The sequence below is a fragment of the Perognathus longimembris genome, chromosome 17, assembly GCF_023159225.1.
Source record: "Perognathus longimembris pacificus isolate PPM17 chromosome 17, ASM2315922v1, whole genome shotgun sequence".
NCBI classification, from domain to species: domain Eukaryota; kingdom Metazoa; phylum Chordata; class Mammalia; order Rodentia; family Heteromyidae; genus Perognathus; species Perognathus longimembris.
In genome coordinates, this window is record NC_063177.1 from 39,548,933 (window position 1) to 39,576,135 (window position 27,203).

The following is a 27,203-nucleotide window of genomic DNA, read 5'->3' on the forward strand; positions in this document are numbered from 1 at the left end:
AAACAGCACACCCCTACTTGCAGCACATGAAAATAGGCTCTATCCAACATCCCTCATTCATGTATGGGGTTGTTGGGGGAGTGGTCCCTGAGGATCAGCAAAGGGTTAATGCAAGAAGGAAAGAGGATAGAAGAGTTTGGCTTGAGCTCTGATTAGGGAGGCAAAGTGAGGCAGTAGGCTGGACAGGTTTAGAACCAATGATCATTTTGCATTCTTTTACATGATTTTACTAGATGTCGCAGAGCACATAACACTCAGAGGGGTCTCTGTAGACAGATTCTTGCTAACTGGGCTCATCTTTAAAGGTGGCCTTAACCAAGCAGGGAAGCAGTTGAAAATAAAGGAGCTGAAAAGGTAGTAAGAACAGCAGGTGCAAAAAGAGTTGGAGGTGCCTGGGATGAATGCCATAAAGCCATTTGTAAAGTGCTACTTTGCAACCCCCACCCTGCCCCCCAGGGAATTATTGCTTCTCCAAAGGAGGAGCAGAGGAAGGGATAGGAACATAAAAATGGCTGTGGTATTGCTTTGCTTACTGCTCAGGCCAATGCAAATGGAGCTAAGGATTAGCAGCACCAAAGATGATCATACAACTCCAAAAGATTCAATGAGACCTCAAGATAAAGATGCACTCACTCACCCTACCAGCCGGCTGACCCCTGTGGCCCAAGGCGATGTAGTAGAGTGGCCCATCCCTGCATTGGATTCACATTTCTTACATTTCACAATATTTTGGAGCACTGGGGGGCAGTTTTCAAGAAGATGGGCTGGAAAAAGGGGAGCAAGCTTGTTCTACAAAGTCAAAGGACAAGCTTGCTTAAAAACAAAAACAAAGATCAAATCATGATTTAACAAATGATGACAACTCTTCCAGCTGCTGCCTGAATTTGGGGGTTCCAAAGATATAAAGGAAATAAGGGGTGGGCTCTTCTGTCAGTGAGGGCCCTGAGCACCCATACCTAAAAACAAACAGCAGCACTTCCTCAAAGGGGAATCAATATCCCTGACTACTTTGTTTCCCAAAGTACCATCTTGGTAGAAGCCTCCCTTGGGAAGCACATTCTCATCTCAGTGACTAAGCACAGAGATGGATGTCCAGCTGGCAGCAGGGTATCCCCGTTTAAACAGACCTCTGAACATAAGCCAGGCCACCCAGCATACAAATATAATTGAGGGGATGGGACCTGCCTGGGTTCTTCCCTTGCCCTGTCACCTTAAATGGAATGAGGACACACAAAAAAGCCCAAACCGCAGTGATTCCCAAAAAGGAGTCTCTTGTATTCTTAGTGGCTCCTGGAATTGGAAGGATCCAGCTGATTCAGCTCTGACTGGTCCAGAAGTTCAAAGTCATCTCCCTCAGCATCAGTGTCCAGGTCTGAACTAGGAGACCGGAGGAAGCCTCTTGTTGCTCTCCGGGGAGGTGGGCCAGCAGGGCCTGTCTGGGAGGCTCCTGACAAGGCCAGCTGGATCATACCCTGGGAAACCAGGCTGGCAAGGTTGCTGGTAAGGTTGGGCCCCACAGGAAGGGAACCAAGCAGGAGCTCCGGCAGTGCAGCCTCCCCCTGGCTGGGAGGGGGAGCATGGGGATCCTCAGCCCCTTGTGGGGAACGGTACATCAAGCTGGGCATCCCAATGCTAGTATCGTCTTCATCATCCAGGCCAGCAGGATCCACATTAATGGAAGGGAAGTCTGGAAGGTCTCTGGCAAATGATTCCTCTGGATCACTGTGACCATCTAAATCTGAGAACACAGGAACATGTGAGACATGGTAACTACATCTTCCAGTGCCCTAGACACATAAAAAGCCAGTACCAGATTTTCCTACCCTGGATTTCTTAGGAGGAAGCAAAACCTGAGGACTGATTAGCTTTTCCCATCTGCTCAGAGATGGTAGTAATCTCTCCTGGCCAGACAACATTCCTCTCCTTCCTCTAGTATGTCCATGAGGCTACAAGCTGAGGCCACTAAAGGACTGAGGGCCTCAAGAAGAGCAGAACTATGTTGGCTGTAGCCACACACATGCAGGGTGCTATGCTACCTGAGCCACAGCTCAGAGCACAGGAGAGAAGTAGGCACCACTATCTCCTCTGTCCAGGGAAGCTGAGAAGAAAGAGTCATTATCAGGTCAAAGGTTCCTCTCACCTTCAGAGCCTTCTGTTAGAGGTGTCTGGCCCCTTGAAAGATTGAATGTGCCATTGTCTGTACAGGAGACTTCAGCATCTGAGTGCTCCGAGTCTGTGATAGCCAATTCCCTGGCAACTGTAGAATCATCCAGCTTAGGAAAAGAAAAGATCAAGGATTCTGAGGGGATGATACCATTCGTTATCAAGAGCAGTCCCCAGTCCTAGCTTTACTAATTAGCTGGCCCTAGGGGCTGCTAACATAAGGACATCCATATATCGAGTGATAGGAGATAGGTGGGACTTTACTCAAAATCTTGACTCCTTTTAGGATGCTCCCCCAAAGAAAACATAACCTTAAGCACAGGAAGAAAAACAATATGGGGCATTAATTAGCTATACAAGTAACTGAGATTATTTTCTCTCCCCCCCGCCCAGTCCTGGGGCTTGCACTTAGGGCCTGGGCACTGTCCCTGAGCTTCTTTTGCTCAAGGCTAGTGCTCTACCATTTGCGCCAGAGTGCCACTTCTTGCTTTTTCTGTGTATGAGGTACTGAGGAATCGAACCCAGGGCTTCATGCATGCAAGGCAAGCACTCTACCACTAAGCCAGATTCCCAGCCCCCTGAGATTATTTTTCACAGGTGGGCAGGAGGATATAGTTGGCTACCCAGACCTAAGGGTGGGCTGGTCTGCTTAAGAAATGATTAGGCTAGCTCTACAAGTTCTTCCATGATGGTAGGGTAAGAAGAAACATGGAAGAGTGAGCTGATCACCACGCTCAAATTGTGATCTAAGTTCAACATCCTAATATAACATTAACCTCTCTCGTCACTACCATGGAGAGGCAAGATGGAGAGCCCATGGTAAGTTTAACTCATCATGGTTACTGCCTAAATGTGAGCTGCCAGATGGATAAAAGGAGTTAAAGAAAACTGGCCAGTGGAGCAGCTCCCACACTGAAGATACCTGAGGACAGAATGCAGCAAGCTCTTCCTCACTGTCACTGTTGTTGTCCATAGTACGTTCTGGGTGTAGAGCTCTACGGCGCACTGTATGGAAAAAGCGAGAGGCTTGATGCCTTCCCTTGAGGAGACACATACACCCTCGCCTTTGGAGGAGACATGTATGCCTTCTCCAAATTAGATCATAAAAGAGTCCCTTGAAATATAGCTCTAAGCCTCATTAACAATGCATGAGGGCTGCTAAGCCTACGTGGCAAAGTGAGTTGATAACACAGGACTTCTACAACATCTCTCTTCCAACACCCTTCCTGCTACCAATCCCTACACATTTCTAACCTGGTCACATAATCAACTGCAAGGCTCCTCAATAACTCAGGATCACCTAGGGGCAGGCCCAATGTCAAGGCAGTAATATGATTATGATAGCATCTATCATAAGAGGACAAAAGGAAGAGCCCACTTTCATTAAATTAGGCTTTGAGGACTGACATTTTTCAACTAGCTTGCCCAGGAGAACTTGGGCTTGTTAATCACATGTGGGCTTCTTTGAAGATTAGGAAATAACACCCAACCTGATAAAACCCAAAGGGAAAAAACGTGCACTACCATCACTAATGGGTTAGGTAGATCTTGCTAGTACACTTCTGGCATCTATAGAGCAGTTTTTAATCTCTTTGGAAAGGCAGCTTTCAGTACTTTCAGTAGTAAGAGCTGTACTTACATTTACTGTGAGCTGCATTTTCCTCAACTGGAAAAAGAGAATAAAATCACCCACTTCTCAAGGTTGTCATAATGATTAAATGATATATTCAGAGAAGTTAAGGAAATACTTCATAAATAGCAGATAATACTATTGGTATTTTCAATATCTGCTTTTTATTCAGCTTAGGAAGGTTTTTTCCTCATATTTGTTTAAAATCTGGCAAGCCTGCATGTGTTGCTCTACACTAGAATATTGATATTACCATCTGCTGCCCCTACCAGACACCCTCCACTTCTACCACTTTCAAAGACCAACCCAGTATGTGGGACTTCCTCAAACTGCCTCAGTGAAAGGAAGCTTCCTATGACACTTACATTGTCTCTCTCTCTGCTTGGACATCATGTAGCCATGGGCACTGAAGTCTAGCCTCTGTAGAGCTGGCTTTAGCCGCACATAGGCTCGATCCCACAGTCGGTGGTACACAGCAAGTGGCCACATCATGACAGCGACAACTAAGAAAAGAAGTGGGAGTAGGTGGCTAAATGGAGAAAGAATTGAACAGGCAAACCTAAGTACCCCTCTGCTATTGTGTCCTTGAGGCTTAGACATACATTTAGTATATAACGGTCTGCTTAACTCTGCTGGGTATCTATGCTACTCTCACTAAAAAGGAGTTTTAAAGACAGAGACTTCTGTAGCTACTCCAAAGGGCCTCCTCTATACATAGCATAATATGCTACTGGGTTCTACCCAGGGCAGAACCAGACTATGTGGACACTGGCTATGAGTATCACTGAGTCATAATGCCTCATCTATACTATCAATCATATGATGTTCTGATATATGACAGTCATAGCCAGAAAACTCAGTTGATCCAGCCTCAGAGTACATGCCAACGTGAAGTAACAGAATTATAAAAATATGTTCCAAGGGAGGAAAAAGTCCTCCAAGGCAAAAAGAATAGAAAAACCTCAAAGAATTAATTCCCTCCTTAGACACAGGCAGTCATTCATAATTGGCAATAGTATTTTGTTAGTGGATTCTTGTCAATTTGCAAAACTTGGTAAGAAATGGATTTGAGCTAAGGATGTACTTCAGTAGAACCTACTACTACAAAGAAGACATTTTTCTTAACACTAAACTGGTCATGAGGGGCTGGGAATCTGGCCTAGTGGCAAGAGTGCTTGCCTCGTATACATGAAGCCCAGGGTTCGATTCCCCAGCACCACATATATAGAAAACGGCCAGAAGTGGCGCTGTGGCTCAAGTGGCAGAGTGCTAGCCTTGAGCAAAAAGAAGCCAGGGACAGTGCTCAGGCCCTGAGTCCAAGGTCCAGGACTGGCAAAAATAAATAAATAAATAAATAAAATAAACTGGTCATGAAACTATGAAAAGGTCATTTCCTCCTGACCTTAGATACAGATATTCTCTCCCTAGATCCAGGGTTAGCTGTAATTAGGAAAGCTATGAACAAGATGTAGCTCCTAAGGGGAGGCACAACCATACTTACGAATCAAATAGGAGAGCAGGAGCCCAGGGATGTAGCGGCCCAAGACAGCCAAGAAGGTCAAAATCCCACAGCTCAGCAAGCAGAACTGGGAGTCAAGAAGCAATTATATTAAGTTTCTGCCACATGGCAAGGGGTGGGGATGGGGGATTAATGGTAGAGAAGTGACAGAAAAATCTTTAGAATCTATAAGTCAAGCACAGACATATCAGATGACAGATGTAGCTACTCTCCCATCCAATGGCGATTCTGTTTGGGAGGGAAAAAAAGTGGATGTTCCCTTCTACTCAAACTCCATTCATGTGGCAACCCCATAGAGCTGTACCTTTCCTGCCATGAAATTGGTATGAATAGGGCTAAGCCAAAAATTCTCAAAAATAAATGTTATTGGTCGATTTTTAAAAGACAAAATAGGAAAACAACAACAAAAGCTCAACAACCTACTACATGTTTAATATGACACACAATACACACAGCAAGCTTTCTTTCTCACCTTAGGGCAAGAAAATGGCCTACTCTGTGGGACTGGGGAAGTAAAGAAAATGGTCTATTCCAAGTGACAAGCCAAGTACACCAACAAGGAGTCATCAAACTCTTGCCTTAACCCTAAAGCCCAATCAGAAGCCTCTGCCTATCCTACCAAAGTCATAGACTTTTCTCCTTCCCCTCCCTCCCTCCCTCCCTCCCTCCCTCCCTCCCTCCCTCCCTCCCTCTTTCCATTCCTTCTTGCTGGTCAAGGGGCTTGAACTCAGGGCCTGGCTGCTGTCCCTGAGCTCCTTTTGCTCAAGGCTAACACTCTACCACTTTGAGACACAGCTCTACTTCTGGTTTTCTGGTGGTCAAATGGAGGTAAGAGTCTCATAGACTTTCCTGCCTGGGCTGGCTCTGAACCACTATCCTCAGATCTCAGTCTCCTGAGTAGCTAGGATTACAGGCATGAGCCACCAGTGCCCAGCTTCCTTTTCTTTCTTGAATGAGGAGGCGACACAAAAAAGAACTATTTTAATTTTCAGCATGAACTTAACTGAGGCCAGAGATGAAAGTGTAAAAGGGAAGTCTTACCTTGCCTGGGTTTTGCTTTTTGAAAAGCAAAAGATTCCTTACGAAAATGGTCCCACTAACCCAGACTTCAGCTACATGATGGCAGAGCTCGGGCACGCTGAGCAACCGTGGGTGAACAAAGCCCCAGCTAAGGGAAAGAGAAGGAGGGCTGTGAAAGGACAGTGTTGAGGGTCCCCCCCCCCCCATCTTGCTGTGCAGGTAGCCATTACTTCCAGGTTTAAATAAAGGGTGGGAGTGGCTAAGTCCTAGGTGCTGTGGAGGTGAAGTATGACTTTCTTCAGGTTGCAACTTGAATTTAGGAACTAGGAGGAAAAACTTGTTCTGACAACTCCACCCTATGAGCAACTGGCCCAATCCACATGTGTATACCTGCCACCAGCTCCAAGGCCCTTTGTAGTTAAAAAACATTTTCTTCCCCATACTGAGACCATTGCAATTCACTATGACTGCAATTCAGGGATACAAGCAAAATCACAGTCTGACACCTCTACTGCTGAGGGAAGGCAATGGTGAATGGGCTCCTCAGAGAAAATAAATAAAGCAGAGTCAAAATAAACCATAACAAGAGAAAATTCTTGGATCAGACACATGGAGTGTGATGAACTGAGAAACAAAGTCAGGAGCTGTAAGACATAAGAGGAATCTTTGGCACTGGCTCACTGGCCAGAAACCAGAGTGTTTTCTGACCAAGAACTTTAAATAGCTACAGGTCACAGAAAATGCTAGACCTGGTTTAAAGCCAGGATACAAATCAAATTAGCTGTAAGTTTTCACACTGAGGCTGAATATAGCTATTTCCCTGGTGTGTTAAGTTATGAGGCATTGTAATGCTTTTATTTCCCCTTACCAATAAAGCTCGCTTGCTCTCTTTTCCCCACAAGTTCTCTTTTTAGAAGAGACACTGACCATCTCAAAATATTACTGCCTAAACTTTAGGATTTGGGCCTGTGTCCACTGAGTGTTCAAACATGGGCTTAACAACATGTAACCAGAATATTACAAAAAGAATCAGAGTAACAAAAAGGGATTTAATCAGGTTCCATACCTCTCATTGTCTAATGCGTCAGGTCTTGGCACTACAATATTAAAACAAACACCAGCATTAGTTGGTAGGGAAAACTCATCATGAAAATGTTAGGCTTTTGGTCTGACAACTCAAGTGTTAATAGGTTTGGGAAAAAGAAAATATCACCCAATAAAAAAAGAGACATCATGTTAATAAATGCCAGAGTTACAGAGCTAATAGACAAGGAAATAATGACTTATGCTTGTTCAAACAAGAGAATAAGGGCTTATGCCCACTCATTTCTTGAGGAAGAAGAGAAGGGCACAAGCAGACCAACAGAGCCCTTCAATTACTCAGCTGAAAGCCAAGGTATACAAGAAAAATGGTCCCATCCCTTGAATGTGTCTGGCTTACTCATAAATATCAGTGTCTATCAGACTACTGGAGCATGTTATAACTACTCCAAGACTAGAAATCTGCCTATTTAAAGAGACATCCTTTTATCTACTCTGAATGATGCAGTCTTTTGACATTCACCAGCTATTACAAGCAGATGAACCACATGATTCCCTAAAGTTTCTATAAAACAAGAGAATAACCTATTTAAAAGTTGTACACTCACAACACTAAAAAAAAAAAGTTGTACACTCTGGCTTAACATCTTGCCAACACTTAACATTGTATGTCTAGAATGCACATCAACTTTTCTCATTCATACCCCCACATGAACCAACACCTGGCAGGCTTTGCCTATTATCTTCTAATTGTGTGTCATTCTCCCACTCTCCACTCTTTGGTGCTGGTACTGGGGCTTGAACTCAGAGCCTGAGCACTCTTCCTTAACTTTTTTGCTCAAGGCTGGCACTGTACCACTTGAGCCATACCTTCACTTTTCCACTCTTTTGTCTCTTGCTCAGCCAAGACCATTCGACTCATCAGTCTTTTTTTTTTTTTTTGCCAGTCCTGGGCCTTGGACTTAGGGCCTGAGCACTGTCCCTGGCTTCTTTTTGCTCCTAGCACTCTGTCACTTGAGCCACAGTGCCTCTTCTGGCCATTTTCTATATATGTGGTGCTGGGGAAATCGAACCCAGGGCTTCATGTATACGAGTCAAGCACTCTTGCCACTAGGCCATATTCCCAGCCCTCGACTTATCAATCTTAATGTATCTTTATCTTCATAGCTCTCTAAGGCATCAATCACTTGTTTTCATGGATATCTCTTCTGCTTCTGACAAAAACATCTTCCTCCATCCCCTTTTGCTCCTTCTATGCTGTTCTATATAATGCTACCAAATAATCTTTACTATCATTTCAGCACTTATATATAATTAAAAAAAACTTCAATAATCGGGACTGGGAATATGGCCTAGTGGCAAGAGTGCTTGCCTCCTACACATGAAGCTTTCGGTTCGATTCCCCAGCACCACATATATGGAAAACGGCCAGAAGGGGCGCTGTGGCTCAGGTGGCAGAGTGCTAGCCTTGAGCGGGAAGAAGCCAGGGAAGGTGCTCAGGCCCTGAGTCCAAGGCCCAGGACTGGCCAAAAAAAAAAAAACTTCAATAATCACTCACTTGCTAGAGGACAGAGTCTAAACTTGCAGGCCTAACTTCCAGGCCTTATAAAATCTAACGGAGGCTGGGAATGTGGCTTAATGGTAGAGTGCTTGCCTTGTATGCACGAAGCCCTAAGTTCGATTCCTCAGCACCACATAAACAGAAAAAGCCAGAAGTGGCACTGTGGCTCAAGTGACAGAGTGCTAGCCTTGAGCAAAAAGAAGCCAGGGACAGTGCTCAGGCCCTGAGTTCAAGCCCCAGGACTGCCCCCCCCCCCAAAATGTATACACACACACACACACACACACACACACACACACACACACACACACAAAATGGCATTATGATCACTCAGATTGCCTTTTATTTACTATTAAAAGATTTGTACCTTAGGGTTAAAAAAATCTAACACGGACTTTTTTGTTTGTTTGTTTGGTGTCAGTCCTGGGGCTTGAACTCATGGCTAGTGCTCTACCACTTGAGCCATGGCTCCACTTTCAGCTTTCTGGTGGTTAACTGAAGATAAGAGTCTCACAGACTTTCGTGCCTGGGCTGTCTTCAAATCATGATCCTCAGGTCTCAGACTCCTCAGTAGCTAGCATTACAGACGTAAGCCACAGGTATATAGCAATACTTTCAGTTTTATTTCCTAGTACTACCTTAGATGATTTTTCTCTTTTTCCCAAATTCTCAATTCTCTTTCTCAGAAGAAGCTTTGCAGTTTGTTCCTTAAACTAATCAAGCTATAGGCCTATCTATAAACAGTTTTCTCTAATTTCCAAATATTTTTCCTTTTTCTCCATTCAAATATATAATGAATACATAATGAACATATAATAAAGACCAAACTATGTTATCTCTGGTAGTATTCTATGTCATTAATTTTTCTTTTGTTAAAGAGAATCTTTGAAAAGCACCCTGTCTCAGGGCTGGAGATGTAGCTTGTCAATGGGTAGAGCAGCCATCAAGAAAGTAAGATGTTGGGGCTGGGGATATAGCCTAGTGGCAAGAGTGCCTGCCTCGGATACACGAGGCCCTAGGTTCGATTCCCCAGCACCACATATACAGAAAACGGCCAGAAGCGGCGCTGTGGCTCAAGTGGCAGAGTGCTAGCCTTGAGCAGGAAGAAGCCAGGGACAGTGCTCAGGCCCTGAGTCCAAGGCCCAGGACTGGCAAAAAAAAAAAAAAAAGTAAGATGAAAGAGGGCAAAGGCCCTGAGTTCAAGCCCTAAACCATAAAACCAAAATAAGTACCTTGGCTTTAGATTACTTTCCATAAATCATGTTTTACTTAGTGCTTTTCAAATAAATAATTTAAAAGAAATCCTAGGGAGATAAGTTGATTTTCCCTCAGTAAAAATTCAGTAAGGACTTTTTCTTTAGGGGTTGAACGCAAGGCCTCATGCTCTCACTCAGCTTTTTCCACTCATGGCTAGAACTCTACCAGTATAGCCATGCCTCCACTTTTGGCTTTTTTGCTGGTTAAATGGGGGTTAAGAAGCTCACAGATTTGTCTGCCCAAGCTAGCTTCAAATAGATCCTTAGATCACAACCTCCTGAGTGGTTAGGATTATAGGCATGAACCATTAGTGCCTAGCTAAAGATATTTATTTTTAAAAATTCTTAAGCTAGCCAGGTGCCAGTAGTTCATGCCTGTAATCCTATTCAAGAGGCTGAGATCGGAGGATTGTGATTCGAAGCCAGCCCATGCAGAAAAGTCCCTGTGAGATTCTTATCTTCAATTAATGACTCAAAAACCAGAAGTGGCACTGTGGCATAAAGAGGCTCAGGACAGCACCCAGGCCTTGAGTTCAAGCCCCACAAGCAACCAAAAAACAAATTCTTAAGGACTACTTATTCCCCAGGCGTATGTTAGCAAGATCATCTCAGGAGGTAGATAAAGATTTGTTAAGCAGGGAAAGGCAGAGCTTACTACTAAGGACTCAGATGGGCACATGCCTTTCAAGTGTCTCTTAAAAAGCAAACAAGTGAGATTTCAAAAGACAGTGTCCCAAGTGCCACATCTCAAAAAAATGAAACAAAACAAAAACTAAAGGCAAAAGTTAAATTTCTAGTTCACACTGTTCTAAATGCTACTGAACTTACCTTTTATCTCAGGCCAAATTTTATTCTTCCATTGATCAATACAGACAATGATGATCAAGCCAAATGCAAGTAAAAACACAAGACGAAGGGATGTCAGTGCAAAAAACCTACAGACAAGGAGAAACAAGAAGTAATTAAGAAATCAAGCTAATTTCAAAAACAGTACATGTGCACTATTGGCACTGTGGTACACAGACAAAAATTTTGTATTTTACAACACTGACTAGTTGCATACCTTGGGTAAATCATTGAAACTTTCTGGTCTCAATTATTTTAACTATGAACAGAGACAACAATTTGCTTCTGTAAAGGCAGAAGCCTAAGTCAATTAACCTCTTAAAATCCCTTTCAACTTTCCAGTCTGTGATTTTAGTTTTGTTTTGTTTTGTTTTTTTGCCAGTCCTGGGCCTTGGACTCGGGGCCTGAGCACTGTCCCTGGCTTCTTTTTGCTCAAGGCTAGCACTCTACCACTTGAGCCACAGCGCCACTTCTGGCCATTTTCTATATATGTGGTGCTGGGGAATTGAACCCAGGGCTTCATGTATACAAGGCGAGCACTCTTGCCACTAGGCCATATTCCCAGCCCTGATTCTATTAATTTTAGGGACACTAACCCTTGATACGTTGCTAAGATGAAAGCAAACATCTTTCTATCAAAATAGGTCCCATTATAGGGGAACATATTGACAGAGGTACATTAAAAAATACTTCATTCAGGGCTGGGGATATAGCCTAGTGGCAAGAGTGCCTGCCTCGGATACACGAGGCCCTAGGTTCGATTCCCCAGCACCACATATACAGAAAACGGCCAGAAGCGGTGCTGTGGCTCAAGGGGCAGAGTGCTAGCCTTGAGCGGGAAGAAGCCAGGGACAGTGCTCAGGTCCTGAGTCCAAGGCCCACGACTGGCCAAAAAAAAAAAATACTTCATTCAGCCATGAAGGAACAGAAATTCACAGAAATAAAATGACTTAATTAAGGCCATGCAGCAAGCAAGCAAGCACTGAAGTTCCATCTATATAAGTTAGTTCTTCCAAATTAGCACTGATGGGCTGGGGATATGGCCTAGTGGCAAGAGCGCTTGCCTCATATATATGAGGCCCTGGGTTCAATTCCCCAGCACCACATATACAGAAAATGGCCAGAAGTGGCGCTGTGGCTCAAGTGGCAGAGTGCTAGCCTTGAGCAAAAAGAAGCCAGGGACAGTGCTCAGGCCCTGAGTCCAAGCCCCAGGACTGGCAAAAAAAAAAAAAAAGAACCAAATTAGCACTGATGCTTCTTTCAAGCTCTTCTAAGAAAGTGACAAAGTATACTTATTCATCTATTTTGTGAAGCTGGCATTATTCTGACTCTGAATCTAGACACAAGAAAACTACAGACCAGTATCCCTTATGAATACAGATTTTAAAGTTTTCAATAAAATACAAGCAATCAACACTATAAGAATTATATAACATAACCAAATGGGATTTATCTCATGACTCCAATGGTGGTTCAACATACAGAAATCATAAGTGTCACCTACCATATCAATAGACTGAAGGAAGGGTTTGGGAGTGTAGCTTAGTGGTCCAGTGCTTGTCTAAGCCCAAGTAATCCTCCTGCCTCAGCCCCTCAAGTGCTGGAACCACAGATATACATCACTGTGCTCAAAGACACAGCTTTTAAAGTTAGACTGGAATGGGTTTGATTACCACTATTAGCCATATGATCTTCAGTAAATTACTTTCCTCACCTATATTGTGATGTTAACAATAAGTTTTGCAGGTATTAAAAATAACTTTTTTTTTTGGCCAGTCCTGGGGCTTGAACTCAGGGGCCTGGGCATTGTCCTAGAGCTTCTTTTGCATGAGGCTAACATTCTACCACTTGAGCCACCGTGCCACTTCTGGCATTGTCTGCTATGTACCCGGTACTGAGGAATAGAATGCAGGGCTTCATGCATGTTAGGCAAGCGCTCTACCACTAAGCCACATTCCCAGTCCTCATATTTTCAATCTTAAAGCCAGTCTGATTTTTTTCATTCCTCTGTTCAAATCAAGTAATTTAACACTAAAGAATTACAAAATAAAAATAAAATTATATTAAAAATGAGGTCTGAAAGGAAATGAGAATCAGAAATCCAGTCACCAATGACAACCCTATTCCAACTTTTTCTGTCCCATCACTTAATAGATTAAAGAATGAAAGCGGCTTAGAAATAAAGCCTCTAGAGCTGCCTGTGGCCATTAAGCTTCTTTCCAAAGTTAGTGCATTATCCCAACAAATAAGCAAACTTAACAAGGCCAAGTTTTTTGTTCTCTAGTGGCTGCTGTTTCTCTAGCTGTATGTGATGCAACTACTGTTCTTTGCTCAGTACTTGAAAGAGCTAGGTAGGCAATAATACTACCTGAAACTTCCTGTTCTCAGAGCATGTTTTTTTTTTCTTTTTTGGGGGGAGGGAGGTGGTGGAGGGTGCCAATCCTGGGGCTTGAATTCAGAGCCTGGGCACTGTCACTGAGCTTTTTTCCTCAAGGCTATCACTCTACCACTCGAGCCACAACCCCACTTCTGGCTTTTTGCCGTTTAATTGAAGATAGTCTGTCAGACTTTCTTGCCCAGGATGGCTTTGTATCGTGATCCTCAGACCGCAGCCTCCTGAGTAGCTAGGATTACACTGTGAGCCACTGGCACCTGGCCAGAGCAAAATGGAATAGGAAAACGACATTAAGCTCTTCTAGTAGGGGGTAGTATTAACATCATGGTAATTTATTTATTTATTTTTTGCCAGTCTTGGGGCTTGCACACAGCCATGGGCCCTGTCCTTGAGGAGCTTCTTTTGCTCAAGGCTAGCACTCTACCACTTAAACCATAGCACCAATTCCGGCTTTTTCTGTTTATGTGGTACTGAGGAATCAAACCCAGAGCTTCATGCATGCTAGGTAAGCACTCTACCACTAAGCCACATTCCTAGCCCCACATCATGGTAACTTAAAAAATTGCTTTTCCAAGATCTAGTATAGTTCCCACCTCCCATTCTCCTAAGCTATGTTTTAACTTAATTGAACATTTATTGAATGCCTATTTGCGGAGGCCATCTGGTAAGCAAGCAGCTCAATTATAGAAAAGAATAAGGCATGAGCCAGCACTGGTACACATGCCTGAATCTTAGCTAGTCAGGAGGCTGAGATCTGACTAAAGTTAGAGCTAACCTAGGCAGAAAAGTCTGTGAGAGTCCATCTCCAATTAGCCAGCAAAAAGAAGTGCTGAAGGCATGGCTCAAGTGGTAGGTAGAATGCCAGCTATGAAATAAGACAACCCCAGCACAAACACAAAAAACAAAAAAGTTGATACGAACTGCACTCTCTAGTGTATATATATTCACAATATAATATGACAAGGTAATAATAAAGATTTGAAAGATGAATAGTAGGTGAAATACTAGGTCAATAAGCACTTTTGTTGTTGTAGGTTCTGGGGCTTGAACTCAGGGCCTGGGCACTGTCCCTGAGCTCTTCAGTTCAAGGCTAGAGCTCTGTCACTTTGAGCCACAGCGCCACTTCAGGTTCTCTGGTGGCTAACTAGAGATGAGAGTCTCACGAACTTTCCTATCAGGGCCGGCTTTGAACCAGGATTCTCAGATCTCAGCCTCCTGAGTAGCTAGGATTACAGGTGTGAACCACTGGCACCCAGATGGGCTGTTAGTTGTTTTCTGTTATTGTTTTTGGTGTTTTGTTTTGTTTTGTCAGTCTTGGAGCTTGAACTCAGGGCCTGGATACTGTTCCCAAGCTTCTTTTGCTCAACGTTGGCACTCTACCACTGGAGCCATAGTGCTTCTTTCAACTTTTTCTGAGTTTTATTGGAGATAAGAGTCTCATAGCAGGGCTGGGAATAGGGCCTAGTGGTAAAGTGCTCGCCTCATACACATGAAGCCCTGGGTTTGATTCCTCAGCACCACATAAAAAAGCCCGAAGTAGAGCTGTGGCTCAAGAGGTAGAGTACTAGCCTTGAGCAAAAAGAAGCCAAGGACAGTGCTCAGGCCCTGAGTCCACACCCCAGGACTGGCAACAAAAACAAAACAAATAAGCAAAGAGTCTCATAGCCTTTCCTGCTTGGGCTTGCTTCAAGCAGTGATCCTCAGCTCTCAGCCTCCTGAGTAGCTAGAATTACAAGCATGAGCCACCAGTGCCCGGTTTTTTGTTTTTTTTTTCTTTCCTATGCTGGTCCCTTTGCTTTGTCAGGAGCTAAAATTTAATTAAATTGCCAACCTAAATAAAATATTCCCTGGACTAGGGATCTGGTGTTCAATAATAAACAATTCTAAAAACAAATATACTTTTTTGGATCAACATTATTGGTAAAGAGTAAATAAGCTTGTTATAATCATAAATAATACTTGTCTAGCATGTATGAGGTCTTGGAATCCATCACCAGTTCCACAGAACAAAAAAAATAATGGCTACATTACTATTTTCTAATAAGTAATATATTATTTCTAGCTTCCTTTGTCATTACAGCATAAGCTCATCTCAATGGCACTTCAGAACAAAGCATGGCATCCTACAGGGACAGTAAGCCCATTATTGTACAGCACTTGTGACTGTAGTTAATGAGCTAGTCACTGGCAAATTAAAAGGAAAAAAATTAACCCAACCCGTACCATGTAATGATAGTTGTTGCTTGCACAAAAATAAGAAATGAAACTAGCTGCTAATGATCTACCTATATACTAATTGAGAGAAAGCATCCAACCATACAATTAAGACAGAAAAAAACAGAAGGCAAAGCCTTGTAATCCATACTTGTAATCCTAGCTATTCAGGAGGTTTGAGATACGGAGGACTAAAGTTCAAGGCTAGCCCAAGCAAAAACACCACCACATTTCAATCAGTAAAACTGGGCATTTTGATGTGTACTTATCAACCCAGTTACGTGAAAAATAGGAGGACTGGTAGCCATAAATGTGAGATCCTTAAAATAATTAAAGTAAGAAGGGATGGAGGGTTGGGAATGTGGCTTAGTGGTAGAATGCCTAGCATGCATGAAGCCCTGGGTTCCATTCCTCAGCACCACATACACAGAAAAAGCTGGAAGTGGTGCTGTGGCTCAAGTAGTAGAGTGCTAACCTTGAGCAAAAGGAAACCAGGGGCAGTGCCCAGGATGTGTGTGTGTGTGTGTGTGTGTGTGTGTGTGTGTGTGTGAGAGAGAGAGAGAGAGAGAGAGAGAGAGAGAGAGAGAGAGAAAGAGAGAAAGAGAGAGAGAGAGAGTAGGGCTCCAGTGGCACAGCACACCAGCCCTAAATTCAAACCCCAGTACCATAACCATAAAAAAAAAACAAAAAAACTGAAGGCAAAGAAAGCTAAATTAACCAAGACATCTTGACTATCAAAATAAGAACCCTCCGAAGATTATAACCAGAAACACTTGGCTCAATTGAGTTCATCTAAACTTATGTACACATTCCCACCCCCCATGGAAACAAACTGTCTCTTCTGAAACTACTTCCTATTGGTTGAGTTGGGGTTTTTTTACACACACTTACACACACACACACACACGCACACCAGTACTGGGGATTAAACCCAGGGCCTTGAAGATGTTAGGCAAGCACTCTACCACCTGTATTAGAACCCTAGCCTTACTGTTTTTCACTCCAATTCTCTCTCTCTTTCTTTCCTTCCTTTCTTTCTTTCTTTTTTTCTGTTAGTAGCGGGGCTTGAACTAAGGGCTGGGGCACTGTTGCTAAGCTTTTTCATTCAAGGCTAGTACTCTACCACTTTGAGCCACAGCACCACTTCCAGCTTTCTAGTGGTTAACTGGAGGTAAGTGTCTCATGTACTTTCCTACCCGGGCTGGCTTCGAACCATGATCCTCAGATCTCGGCTTCCTAAGTAGCTATGATTAGAGGTGTGAGCCACTGGTGTCCAGCTTCAAATCCTAACTTTTTAAGGTCAGAACTGCTTCATCAATTCCCAAGCCATCATTAGGGAGGAAAGGGAACCTTTTTGAAAAACAGATTCTGTAATGACCCCCTCAGCATATCCTCAGATTAGTGACTATAAAAGCAGATCCCAAGAGCTCTCAACAGAAAATCCTGTGGATTGTACTCAATCATATCCCTAAAGATGGCCTAGGGCAATACTAAATGGGAATGAGCTTAGCAAGTCTTCTAGTGCTCACTGAACTATGTGGTCTTCATGGAAGTGGGAATGAGCTTGGAATGCCCTCACATTTCTAGGGCTCATTTGCCTTCACCCTTAGTCCCTATGACACAAACCAAAAAGATACTGGAATCTGTTCTTTTCTGATCCTGTCAGGATGTACTTTTGCTGACTGTCACGTTCTTCCCCTAAGTCACTCATTTACAGATAGAGTGAGGCTAATGAAAATACCGGCTATTAGCAGTAAAGGCCTGACATTACTATTATTATCTTAGAGATAATAACAGATCAGTGGCCAAAGGTAATCTCCAATATGGCCACCATAATTTTATTAGAACCTGGGGGAGGGGAGGAGTGAAAGCCTAAAAATACAATGGTGACAAGCTATCTACATTGATCTCTTTTATTTATCTATTTACTTGTGTTGGTCCTGGGGCTTATCTCTGGGTCTGGGTGCTGGCGCTGAGCTTTTGTGCTCAACTAATGCTCTACCATTTAAACCACAGCTTTACTTTTGGCTTTTTTTCTTTTTTGTTTTCATATTTATTTCTTCTTTTGGGCTTGTCGGTGGTTAATCAGAGATAAGAGCTTCATGGACTTTCCTGCCCAGATGGCCTGGAAATGTGATCCTCAGATCCTGAGACTAACCATAACTGAAGAGCTACCTACTTGAATTTGGATGATTTTTTTTATAGTATCCAATGTTGTAATACCTCAAAATGCATATAACATCTCAACAGTATGCCATTATTCCTAACACATAATGAAGAATTAAGTATTTTGGATTCCCTTTTTCTGACCTCAATAATGATACTCTTTCCTTTCTTAAACATTTAAAATGTCTATGAACTGAACACTTCCACATTCCAAACTGAAATGTCAGCAGTCAAATACTCAATAAGACACTACTGGTATGTAAAGCCTTTCAGTTTAAACTTCAGACTACCTTCCAAAGAAGTTAATTCCCCTACATAACTCTATGAACTCCAATGCCTAGTAGCCTAGTCTCTTGGACCTTAACATTATCTGTAACCTTCATAGGTATGTCTTCATAAATGGCATAGCCAGGCTGGGAATATAGCCTAGTGGTAAAGTGCTCGCCTCATATACATGAAGCCCTGGGTTCGATTCCTCAGCACCACATATATAGAAAAGGCCAGAAGTGGCGCTGTGGCTCAAGTGGCAGAGTGCTAGCCTTGAGCAAAAAGAAGCCAGGGACAGTGCTCAGGACCTGAGTTCAAGCCCCAGGACTGGCAAAAAACAAAACAAAACAAATAAATGGCATAGCCAATCATTCTTTCTGTCTCAAGTCACACTCCTTTTGCTTTATCCTTCACCTTCTTAGAGTATAATGGGAATGTAACAAGAGTTACTGTGTTCTAGATACACAGCAGGCATGCAACCAGAAAATGAATGCCAGATAAAGACCAACTACAATAAAGCTTTGCCATCCAGAGTGCAAAAGTTAGATTCTAAACAGCATACTACTAAACTTCAGAAAACTTTTGGGGGATTGCAGTTTCCTGTTGCTTTCTTCCTAGGGGAACCACTGTGTGAAATGAAGTTTTGCCTGATAAATGCTCCTGAATGAGGTATTTACCCTTAGGGATTCTGACAGTGAGCAATGAAAGGGAAGCTGATACCTAGAGTGATTACCAACAGGTGATCAGGGCTGGAGTTAGCTCAATGGTACAGTGCATGCTTATTAGCATGCACAAGGCTTTGGGAAAGAGGGAGGGAGGGAGGGTGGGAAGAAGGTAGAGAAAGAGGGAGAAGGAAAAATTTACCATTTAGTTTGCTAAAGGCTAGAATCAAGAAATGTCAGATACCTTTAATGTGAGACTTCTTCAAACTAGGAGAGGCCTAAGTCAAAGGACTTCGAATTAATTGTTCTACTCCCATTCATTAAAATTTCTTTCAATCAAAAGGTAATGTTTTGACTTTTTTTTTGGGGGGGGGGGGCAGTCCTGTGGCTTGAACTCAGGGCCTGAGCACTATCCCTGGCTTCTTTTTGCTCAGAGTTAGCACTCTACCTCTTGAGCCATAGCGCCACTTCCGGCTTTTTCTGTGTATATGGTGCTGAAGGAATCGAATCCAGGGCTTCATGAAAGGTAGGCAAGCACTCTACCACTAGGCCACATTCCCAGCCCATGTTTTGACTTTTAAACCAAGAATTTTAAGAAGCAATTTTTGGCAAAAACTCAACTGTTGATTCACATTTATCCCCCTCTTCCATATATGCACAGTACCCTTGGAACTTAAGCTATTTACTTCCCTAATTATTAATAAACCCCAACTCGGATTGGCAGATTCTATGAAGACCTGTTGTCTTTGGGTGATGACCACTTAGGAGAGAAGCAGCAGTTCCATTTCCCCAGAGCATGACAGTTACACTTAAAATGTATTTATAGTGCCACTTGTCCACAGGAAAAACTCATACTATTAGGTATGACCTCAGTTTCCTTGCTTATGAACCGCCTAAGTTTGCCTCTCTAATTTCTTGAAACAGGGAGGCACTGCAATCTTAACTGGCTTTGGATCACTGTTTCATTTAGAGGCGTACAATTTTCTGTCAAGTTCTATCTGTGGGAGTCCACACGGACTAAAAACTTGACCAACTCACTCTGGACTGAGTGAGAGACATGAATGGTCGAAGATGCTAATTCACGCTAACCGCCTCGACTTGTTTTCTTATCACGCCCAATGGATACATTTTTCCAAGACCTTCCGCCTCCACTCCCTGCTAAAAACCTCTGGAAGGCAGTCTTCCAGCCACACTTGAGCAGAAAAGAGAAAGGAGAGACGGGCCTTACAGAGGAAACGGCTTTCACAAGCTAACAAGAGGCATCCTGGCTCGCCGCGAGCCCCGCCACAAGTTACCAGGAGCCCCCGCCGGGTGTGCGGGGCCAGCCAGGAGCCCGGCTGGAAGGCCCTGGGAAGGACTGGCATGTCAAAGCAGCGTGGAGGCGGGATGGAGTGCAAGGAGGTAAGGCAAAGTAGAGGAAGGACCCAACGCCGCGAAGGAAACCGGGCCGGCGGAGAGGCGAGGGCCCTAGAGACACCTGACGAGTCCGCGCCGTGGAGGGTTTCAGAGGGTCCAGTTCTCTCACCAGAAAGCCGCGTTCAGCCCCAGGCACCACAGGGCGCTCCTGGCTGGCCGCTCCCACACCAGGGCTGCCTGGACCCGGCTCAGCAGGGGCTCGTAGGGCCCCAGCACCTCCACCAGGGCCCGCTGCGTCGCCTCAACCTGCTGGTCACGCTCACAGGAGCCGGACATAGCTCGGCGGCCCCTGAAAGCCAACCCCGAGGCTGGCCCTGGGGCCGCGGACACCCCCTCAACCTCCGCCATCTCCCCCCGGCAGCCACAACATCCGGGACTGCGGCTCGACAATCACAAATAACAGCAACTGCGCAGATGCGAGATTCGGCGAGGAGGGTATGCCGCCTCTGAACGTGTGCGCAGGCGCAAGGCACGTTCGTTAGAAGGCGGAGGAGGCTACGTCAAAATGCGTGCATTCGCGCAGTAGTCTCGAACGCCTAGACGGTTCCGCGCATGCGTATTCCACACGGCTGAAGCCAAACAAGTAAGGGCACTTGCCCTCAGCAGAACTCAGATCTCATTGGAGCGAAGAAAGTTGGTGGGTGGGACTAGTTAGTGTGCGCCTGCGTCTTGCGGCCGGCGGGTAGGCGAGTCGCGGCGTTCCTGGCGGGAGCGGCTGCAACGCTGGTACCTAAGGAGCGATGCCGAGGGAAATCATCACCCTGCAATTGGGCCAGTGCGGCAATCAAAGTGAGCGAACCTCCGGGCCCTCCTCTAGCCAGGTTCCTTAGTTCCATTTGGACCTTTCTGTGGAATCCCAGGTTCCATCTGCCATGCCCAGAATCGTAGTTCTCGGAAAGGCGGGACATCCCTGATTCAGGGTCCTGTTGTCCTACTCCCAAGGGGAGTCGCGGTACACTTTTCCTCAAAATGCTGGCCAGACCTGAGGCTAGCGTGCTTATCCTTGGACCTAGGCGTTCGGGCCGTAGCTGCTAATTTGAACCCTGCCCAAACCCAGATATCTGATTTCTCTCCTGCCCACCCCTTCTCCCCAGTTGGGTTCGAGTTCTGGAAACAACTGTGCGCGGAGCATGGTATCAGCCCGGAGGGCATCGTGGAGGAGTTCGCCACCGAGGGCACCGACCGCAAGGACGTCTTTTTTTACCAGGTGCCCCCAGCAACTAGGCCAGAGCCAACAGTAACCCCAGGGGGACTGAAAGGAAAGGCAGCGGCCTGGAACTGGGAAACCCACTGGGCAGAGGGGTCAGGGTTACTGGCTTGAGGCGGGAGAGGCAGCAGGAATCCGAGTGGGGAGGACTTGGAACTCCCCCCCCCCCCAGCTGACCGGGTCCCCTCTTGAACTCCCTTTGATAGGCAGATGATGAGCACTATATCCCCCGGGCTGTGCTGCTGGACTTGGAGCCTCGAGTGATCCACTCCATCCTCAACTCCTCCTATGCCAAGCTCTACAACCCAGAGAACATCTACTTGTCAGAGCATGGAGGAGGAGCTGGCAACAACTGGGCCAGTGGATTCTCCCAGGTTATTTGCTATCCCCCCTGCAGGGTCCACAACTCCTTGTGCAGGGACAGGCCCTAAGACTTCCTAGAGGGACATGAAACAAAGAAGCGTAAGTGCTAAAGGCAGACAGACCTAGCTGCAGAGAGCTGACTGTGTAATGTTGTTAATTGACTATAATAGAGCCACATGTAATAGGACATGAGGTAGGAACATGATGAATTCAAGGCCAGCCTACAATAGATAGTGAAAGAAAAAAAAAGCAACAACATTTAGTGTTATAAAACTATTCTGAATGCTATATTATCTTATTTAACTTCTTAACATCCTTTGAGGTAAGTACTATAGGCCTATAATCTACTTCTTCCTTCAAAATCCAAGAAGCTCTGAAGTCAAAAGACATGAAGCCAAATCTCAGGGACTGGTAATGTGGCTTAGCAGTAGAGTGCTCTCCTAGCATGCATGAAGCCCAAGATTCCATTCCTCAGTACCTCATAAACAGAAAAGGCCAGAAGTGGTGCTGTGGCTCAAGTGGTAGAGCCTTGAGCAAAAAGAAGCCAGGGACAGTGCTCAGGCCCAGAGTTTAAGCCCCAGGACTTGCAAAACAAACAAACAAAACAAAATACAAATCTCAGTGTAGATGAGCTATTTTATAGAATTCTGCCATTACTCATACCTATCATTGCAGAAATATTACTCTATTTGATTAACATAACACAGCCTCCCATGGATTTTTCTTTAGTTTGCATTATATGTAACAAACTGCCTTTGTAAAATCTGAGATAAATTTTGAGTTAAAAAGCAATGAGGGGCTGGGGATATGGCCTAGTGGCAAGAGCGCTTGCTTCGTATACTTGTAGCCCTGGGTTCGATTCCCCAGCACCACATATATAGAAAATGGCCAGGAGTAGCGCTGTGACTCAAGTGGCAGAGTGCTAGCCTTGAGCAAAAAGAAGCCAGGGACAGTGCTCAGGCCTTGAGTCCAAGGCCCAGGACTGGCAAAACAAACAAACAAACAAAAAGCAATGAGCCCCAAGAATTTTAGAGAAGGGACTGTGGTCCTAAGTTAAGATGAATCTGCCCAGAATTAATCAGCTGTACAATACACCTGTATTACAGTAGTAGAATGTATGAGAGGCTTTGGGCTCAATCCCCATAACTTTTTTTTTTTTTTTTGGCCAGTCCTAGGGCTTGGACTCAGGGTCTGAGCACTGTCCCTGGCTTCTTTTTGCTCAAGGCTAGCACTCTGCCGCTTGAGCTACAGCGCCACTTCTGGCCATTTTCTGTATATATGGTGCTGGGGAATTGAACCCATGGCCTCATGTATACGAGGCAAGCGCTCTTGCCACTAGGCCATATCCCCAGCCCTCAATCCCCATAATTTCATAGAAGAAATAGACCTAACATATAAATGGGTCATGTAGGTATCAAGGTTGTCTGAGTATAAATTGCTTATAACTACTATATGATACTACCCATCAATGAGGACAGACTGCAAGTAGTCATGCTCAATAAAAGGACTTTAGGTGCTGTGGAGAGAAGGTAGGTATTCTGAGATCAGTCCTTGTTTAATGACCCAGTTCCATTCTGACCCTCCTGTCTGCATAGGGAGAGAAGATCCATGAGGATATTTTTGACATCATAGATCGGGAAGCAGATGGTAGTGACAGTCTAGAGGTGAGTGTCCCAGGAATGCTGGTGGAATTTGACATAGAGAAGGACCAGAAGCACTTTATTTTATTTTTTGTCAGTTGTGGGGCTTGAACTCAGGGCCTGGGTACTGTCTCTGATCTCTTTTGCTCAAGGCTAGTGCTCTAGTACTTGGAGCCACAACTCCTTTTCTGTTTTTTTTTTGGGTAGTTAATTGGAAATAAGAGTCTCATGGGGACTTTTCTGCCTGGGCTGGCTTTGAACTGCAATCCTCAGATCTTAGCCTCCTGAGTAGCTAGGATGACAGTGAGACACAGGAACCTGGCTTGGAAGTCCTTTTAGAAACCATCTATTAGGCACAGATCCAGCCATTTATTCTTTGTTCTAGACAAAAACTACTGTATCCTGCTGAAGACAAGGCAGAGCCTCCTAAACTATATGTAAGAAGGGAAGGAAGGGCTTAGGAAACAGGACTCTTTAAGAAATTGTGGCATGGGTCTATTTAAAATCCTTCCACTACAAGTGCCTAGCAAGCATCAGGACATGAGTGCTAATGCCATTATACCCTAAAATTAAATTAAACTTAAAAATCCTACCACTAGTTATCTAGATACTGACTGTCCTTTTCCTATGCAGGGCTTTGTGCTGTGTCACTCCATTGCTGGCGGGACAGGCTCTGGCCTGGGCTCCTATCTCTTAGAGCGGCTGAATGACAGGTAAGCCTGTGTTTGGGAGTCCAGAAAGAGACATAGTCTTCAACTTGGTTTCCTAAGTGACTAGGAAGCCGAGCTGACATATGTTCTTCCTACTTAGTGGAATTGGAAAAGAACCCTTCTATTCCCTCCTATAGTGAGGAAGGTAAAGTTACAATGGAGAAACCCAGTCATACTCTCAGTGATTAGAATGAGGGCCTGGAATCTGGGCCTTCCTTGAAAGTCCAGGGAGTAAGGCTAAGTGTCAAATTAGAACCATAGATTCTATGATGTATCTCTTTCCTTTCTGCTTTGCGGCTGCAGACTTTCAAAAGTCATGTCTTCCTTTCCTACTGATCTTTTCACTTCATTTAAATTACCTCATTCGGATGGAGTGGCTCCCAGAAGAGTTGGGAAGCTTAATATTCACTACATCTGCAGTCATTGCCCTCTTCTTTTCCCAACCCCAACCAGATACCCTAAGAAGCTGGTGCAGACATACTCAGTGTTTCCCAATCAAGATGAGATGAGTGATGTGGTGGTCCAGCCCTACAACTCACTCCTCACGCTCAAGAGGCTGACCCAGAATGCGGACTGTGTGGTGAGTCCTAGGTACCAGCTGTACCTATGCCAACACCCCTGCCTAATCATTTTCATGCATATAAAAAGCCCATTTGTGGCTGGGTGCTGGTGGCTCATGCCTGTCATCCTAGCTACTCAGGAGGCTGAGATCTGAGAATCCTGGTTCAAAGCCAGCCCAGGCAGGAAAGGCCACAAGACCCTTATCTCCAATTAATTGCCAGAAAACCAGAAGTGGCACTGTGGCTCAAGGAGTAGAGTGCTAGCCTTGAGCTGAAGAGCTCAGGAACAGTACGCAGGCCAGAATTCAAGCCCCATGACGGACAAAAAATAAAAGTCCATTTGAACCCTAATCTGTGCCCTAGGCTCAGGTAAGGCTCTATTGGATGGGCATTTCTGGCCATGAGGTTCAAAGCTTCAGAGCCTACATCAGGGCAGAGTTCCTGATAGTCTTGTCCCCTGAAACCTACAGCCTCTTCTGTCCTTCCAGGTGGTGCTGGACAACACAGCCCTGAACCTGATCGCCACAGACCGCCTACACATCCAGAACCCATCGTTCTCCCAGATCAACCAGCTGGTAGCACCCTCTCCTGGATTCCTCTGAACTACTGGAGGGGCAGTGAGAGAGGTCAGTCCCACCCAGGCCTTGTAAAGCCTAAGACATGGTATCCTTGTTCCCAGGTGTCCACCATCATGTCAGCCAGCACCACCACCCTGCGCTACCCTGGCTACATGAACAACGACCTCATTGGCCTCATTGCCTCACTCATTCCCACGCCACGGCTCCACTTCCTTATGACCGGCTACACCCCCCTCACCACGGACCAGTCAGTAAGAGCTGTTGGTGTCCAAGGCCATGTTGGCCTTGGGCCCAGCAAGTCCTGACCCTGCCTCTCTCTTCTCCCTGCTCTCCCAGGAGTCCTTTGCAGTCCCCAGAGGCCCTCGTGCCCAGGGACTGGTATACAGCATGCCTTGCTTGCTGCCTTCTCTCTGGCTTTGGCTTTGGCTTCTGCTGGGGCTGAGCTTGATGAGGGTCAGCTTCTGCTCCTGCACAAGGGCTCAAGTTTGCTGAGCTGGGAAGGGCTGATGCCCTAGTCCTTCCTGCAGCAGAGACTCAGGGACCTGAGCTAATGATAGCCCTGGAGAGACCATCCTACCCCAAGTCCGATGGTGAAAAGAACTGTCTACTCTCTTCTCCCAATGCATCTCTGTGGCCTCCACCTGAGTGTTGGCCTGTGACCCCGTCTCCCATCAGGTGGCCAGTGTGAGGAAGACCACAGTCCTGGATGTCATGAGGCGGCTGCTGCAGCCCAAGAATGTGATGGTGTCCACAGGCCGCGACCGCCAGACCAACCACTGCTACATCGCCATCCTCAACATCATCCAGGGAGAGGTGGACCCCACCCAGGTAGATGAGGCCCCTTCACCCTGTGCCCTGGACAACAGGATGGAGGAGAGGCAGCCAGCACTGCTCTGTGTCCACCCTAGGTCCACAAGAGCCTGCAGAGGATCCGGGAGCGGAAGCTGGCCAACTTCATCCCCTGGGGCCCCGCCAGCATCCAGGTGGCACTGTCAAGGAAGTCTCCCTACCTGCCCTCAGCCCACCGGGTCAGTGGGCTCATGATGGCCAACCACACCAGTATCTCTTCGGTGAGTCTCAGTTTGCACCTTTTCCCCAAGTCTGTTTTCTGACTGTGTCTCGCCCTCTGTATCCCCATTGCCTCTGCCTCGGGGACCTTGCTGTGGGGATAACTGAGACCTGGTTCCCTGGCTGTGTGGGCCATAGTGCTGCTGGGATTCTTGGTGACTCCTGCTTTCTGCATGTCCCTAGCTCTTTGAGCGGACCTGTCGCCAGTTTGACAAGCTGCGGAAACGGGAGGCCTTCATGGAGCAGTTCCGCAAGGAGGACATCTTCAAGGACAATTTTGATGAGATGGACACTTCCAGAGAGATTGTACAGCAGCTGATCGATGAGTACCATGCAGCCACTAGGCCGGACTACATCTCCTGGGGAACCCAGGAGCAGTGAGTTCCCCAGGACAGGAACCCTCATCTGCCTTACTGGTTGCCCAGGCCTGGCCTGACTAACCACCCTTCAGAGCACAGATCAGTGACCTCACAGATCTCCCATACATACACATTGCACTCTCTGTTGGCCTGGGGACCCTTTACTTCTCTTACAAGAGTATTTATGTTTAATAAAGCACTAGATCTAAGTCAACTCATTGGTGTCTTTGAAAGTTTCAGAGCTGGGGAAGGGACAATCCCTGTTCTTTCTCCCTCCCAGCATCTTCATCTCTGATCTAACAGCTGGCTTAGTTTTGGAGAACACAGTTGGGATTTGCTCCACTAGAAGTTCCTTACCAGGATAAGAAGGCCCACAGATACCATATTCTCTCTTGACTTCCTCTGGCCCCAGGTTCCTCCCACTGTAGCAGGTAAAACGTCCCACTAGTTTCATGTTCCCACATCAGATTGTTCTGTTGACCATTACAATTAAACACCTAGAGCCACCGCTCTACAACTAGGTCTTAGGCAAACAAGTCAGCCCAAACAGTTTTCAGCTTCT

General features: G+C 45.4%; 2 protein-coding genes across 2 annotated transcripts; one reads left to right on the top strand and one right to left on the bottom strand.

Annotated features, from left to right (window-relative positions):
• Nucleotides 1-1,251: 1,251 nt before the first annotated feature.
• Retreg3 (reticulophagy regulator family member 3) lies at nt 1,252-20,590 on the bottom strand. Its single transcript, XM_048367187.1, has 9 exons — nt 20,266-20,590; nt 11,019-11,125; nt 7,399-7,429; nt 6,354-6,480; nt 5,295-5,379; nt 4,159-4,296; nt 3,086-3,168; nt 2,141-2,273; nt 1,252-1,738 (listed from the first exon to the last, which is right to left on the bottom strand). Exons 1-9 carry the CDS (start codon nt 20,502-20,504, stop codon nt 1,281-1,283), a joined length of 1,401 nt encoding a protein of 466 aa, XP_048223144.1. The 5' UTR covers nt 20,505-20,590; the 3' UTR covers nt 1,252-1,280.
• A 209-nt stretch (nt 20,591-20,799) lies between these two features.
• On the top strand, nt 20,800-26,855 carry Tubg1 (tubulin gamma 1). The gene is made up of 11 exons (XM_048367188.1): nt 20,800-20,945; nt 21,251-21,363; nt 21,570-21,737; nt 23,322-23,390; nt 24,000-24,079; nt 24,530-24,656; nt 25,125-25,211; nt 25,316-25,465; nt 25,890-26,042; nt 26,123-26,284; nt 26,466-26,855. Exons 1-11 carry the CDS (start codon nt 20,897-20,899, stop codon nt 26,661-26,663), a joined length of 1,356 nt encoding a protein of 451 aa, XP_048223145.1. The 5' UTR covers nt 20,800-20,896; the 3' UTR covers nt 26,664-26,855.
• Nucleotides 26,856-27,203: the final 348 nt, after the last annotated feature.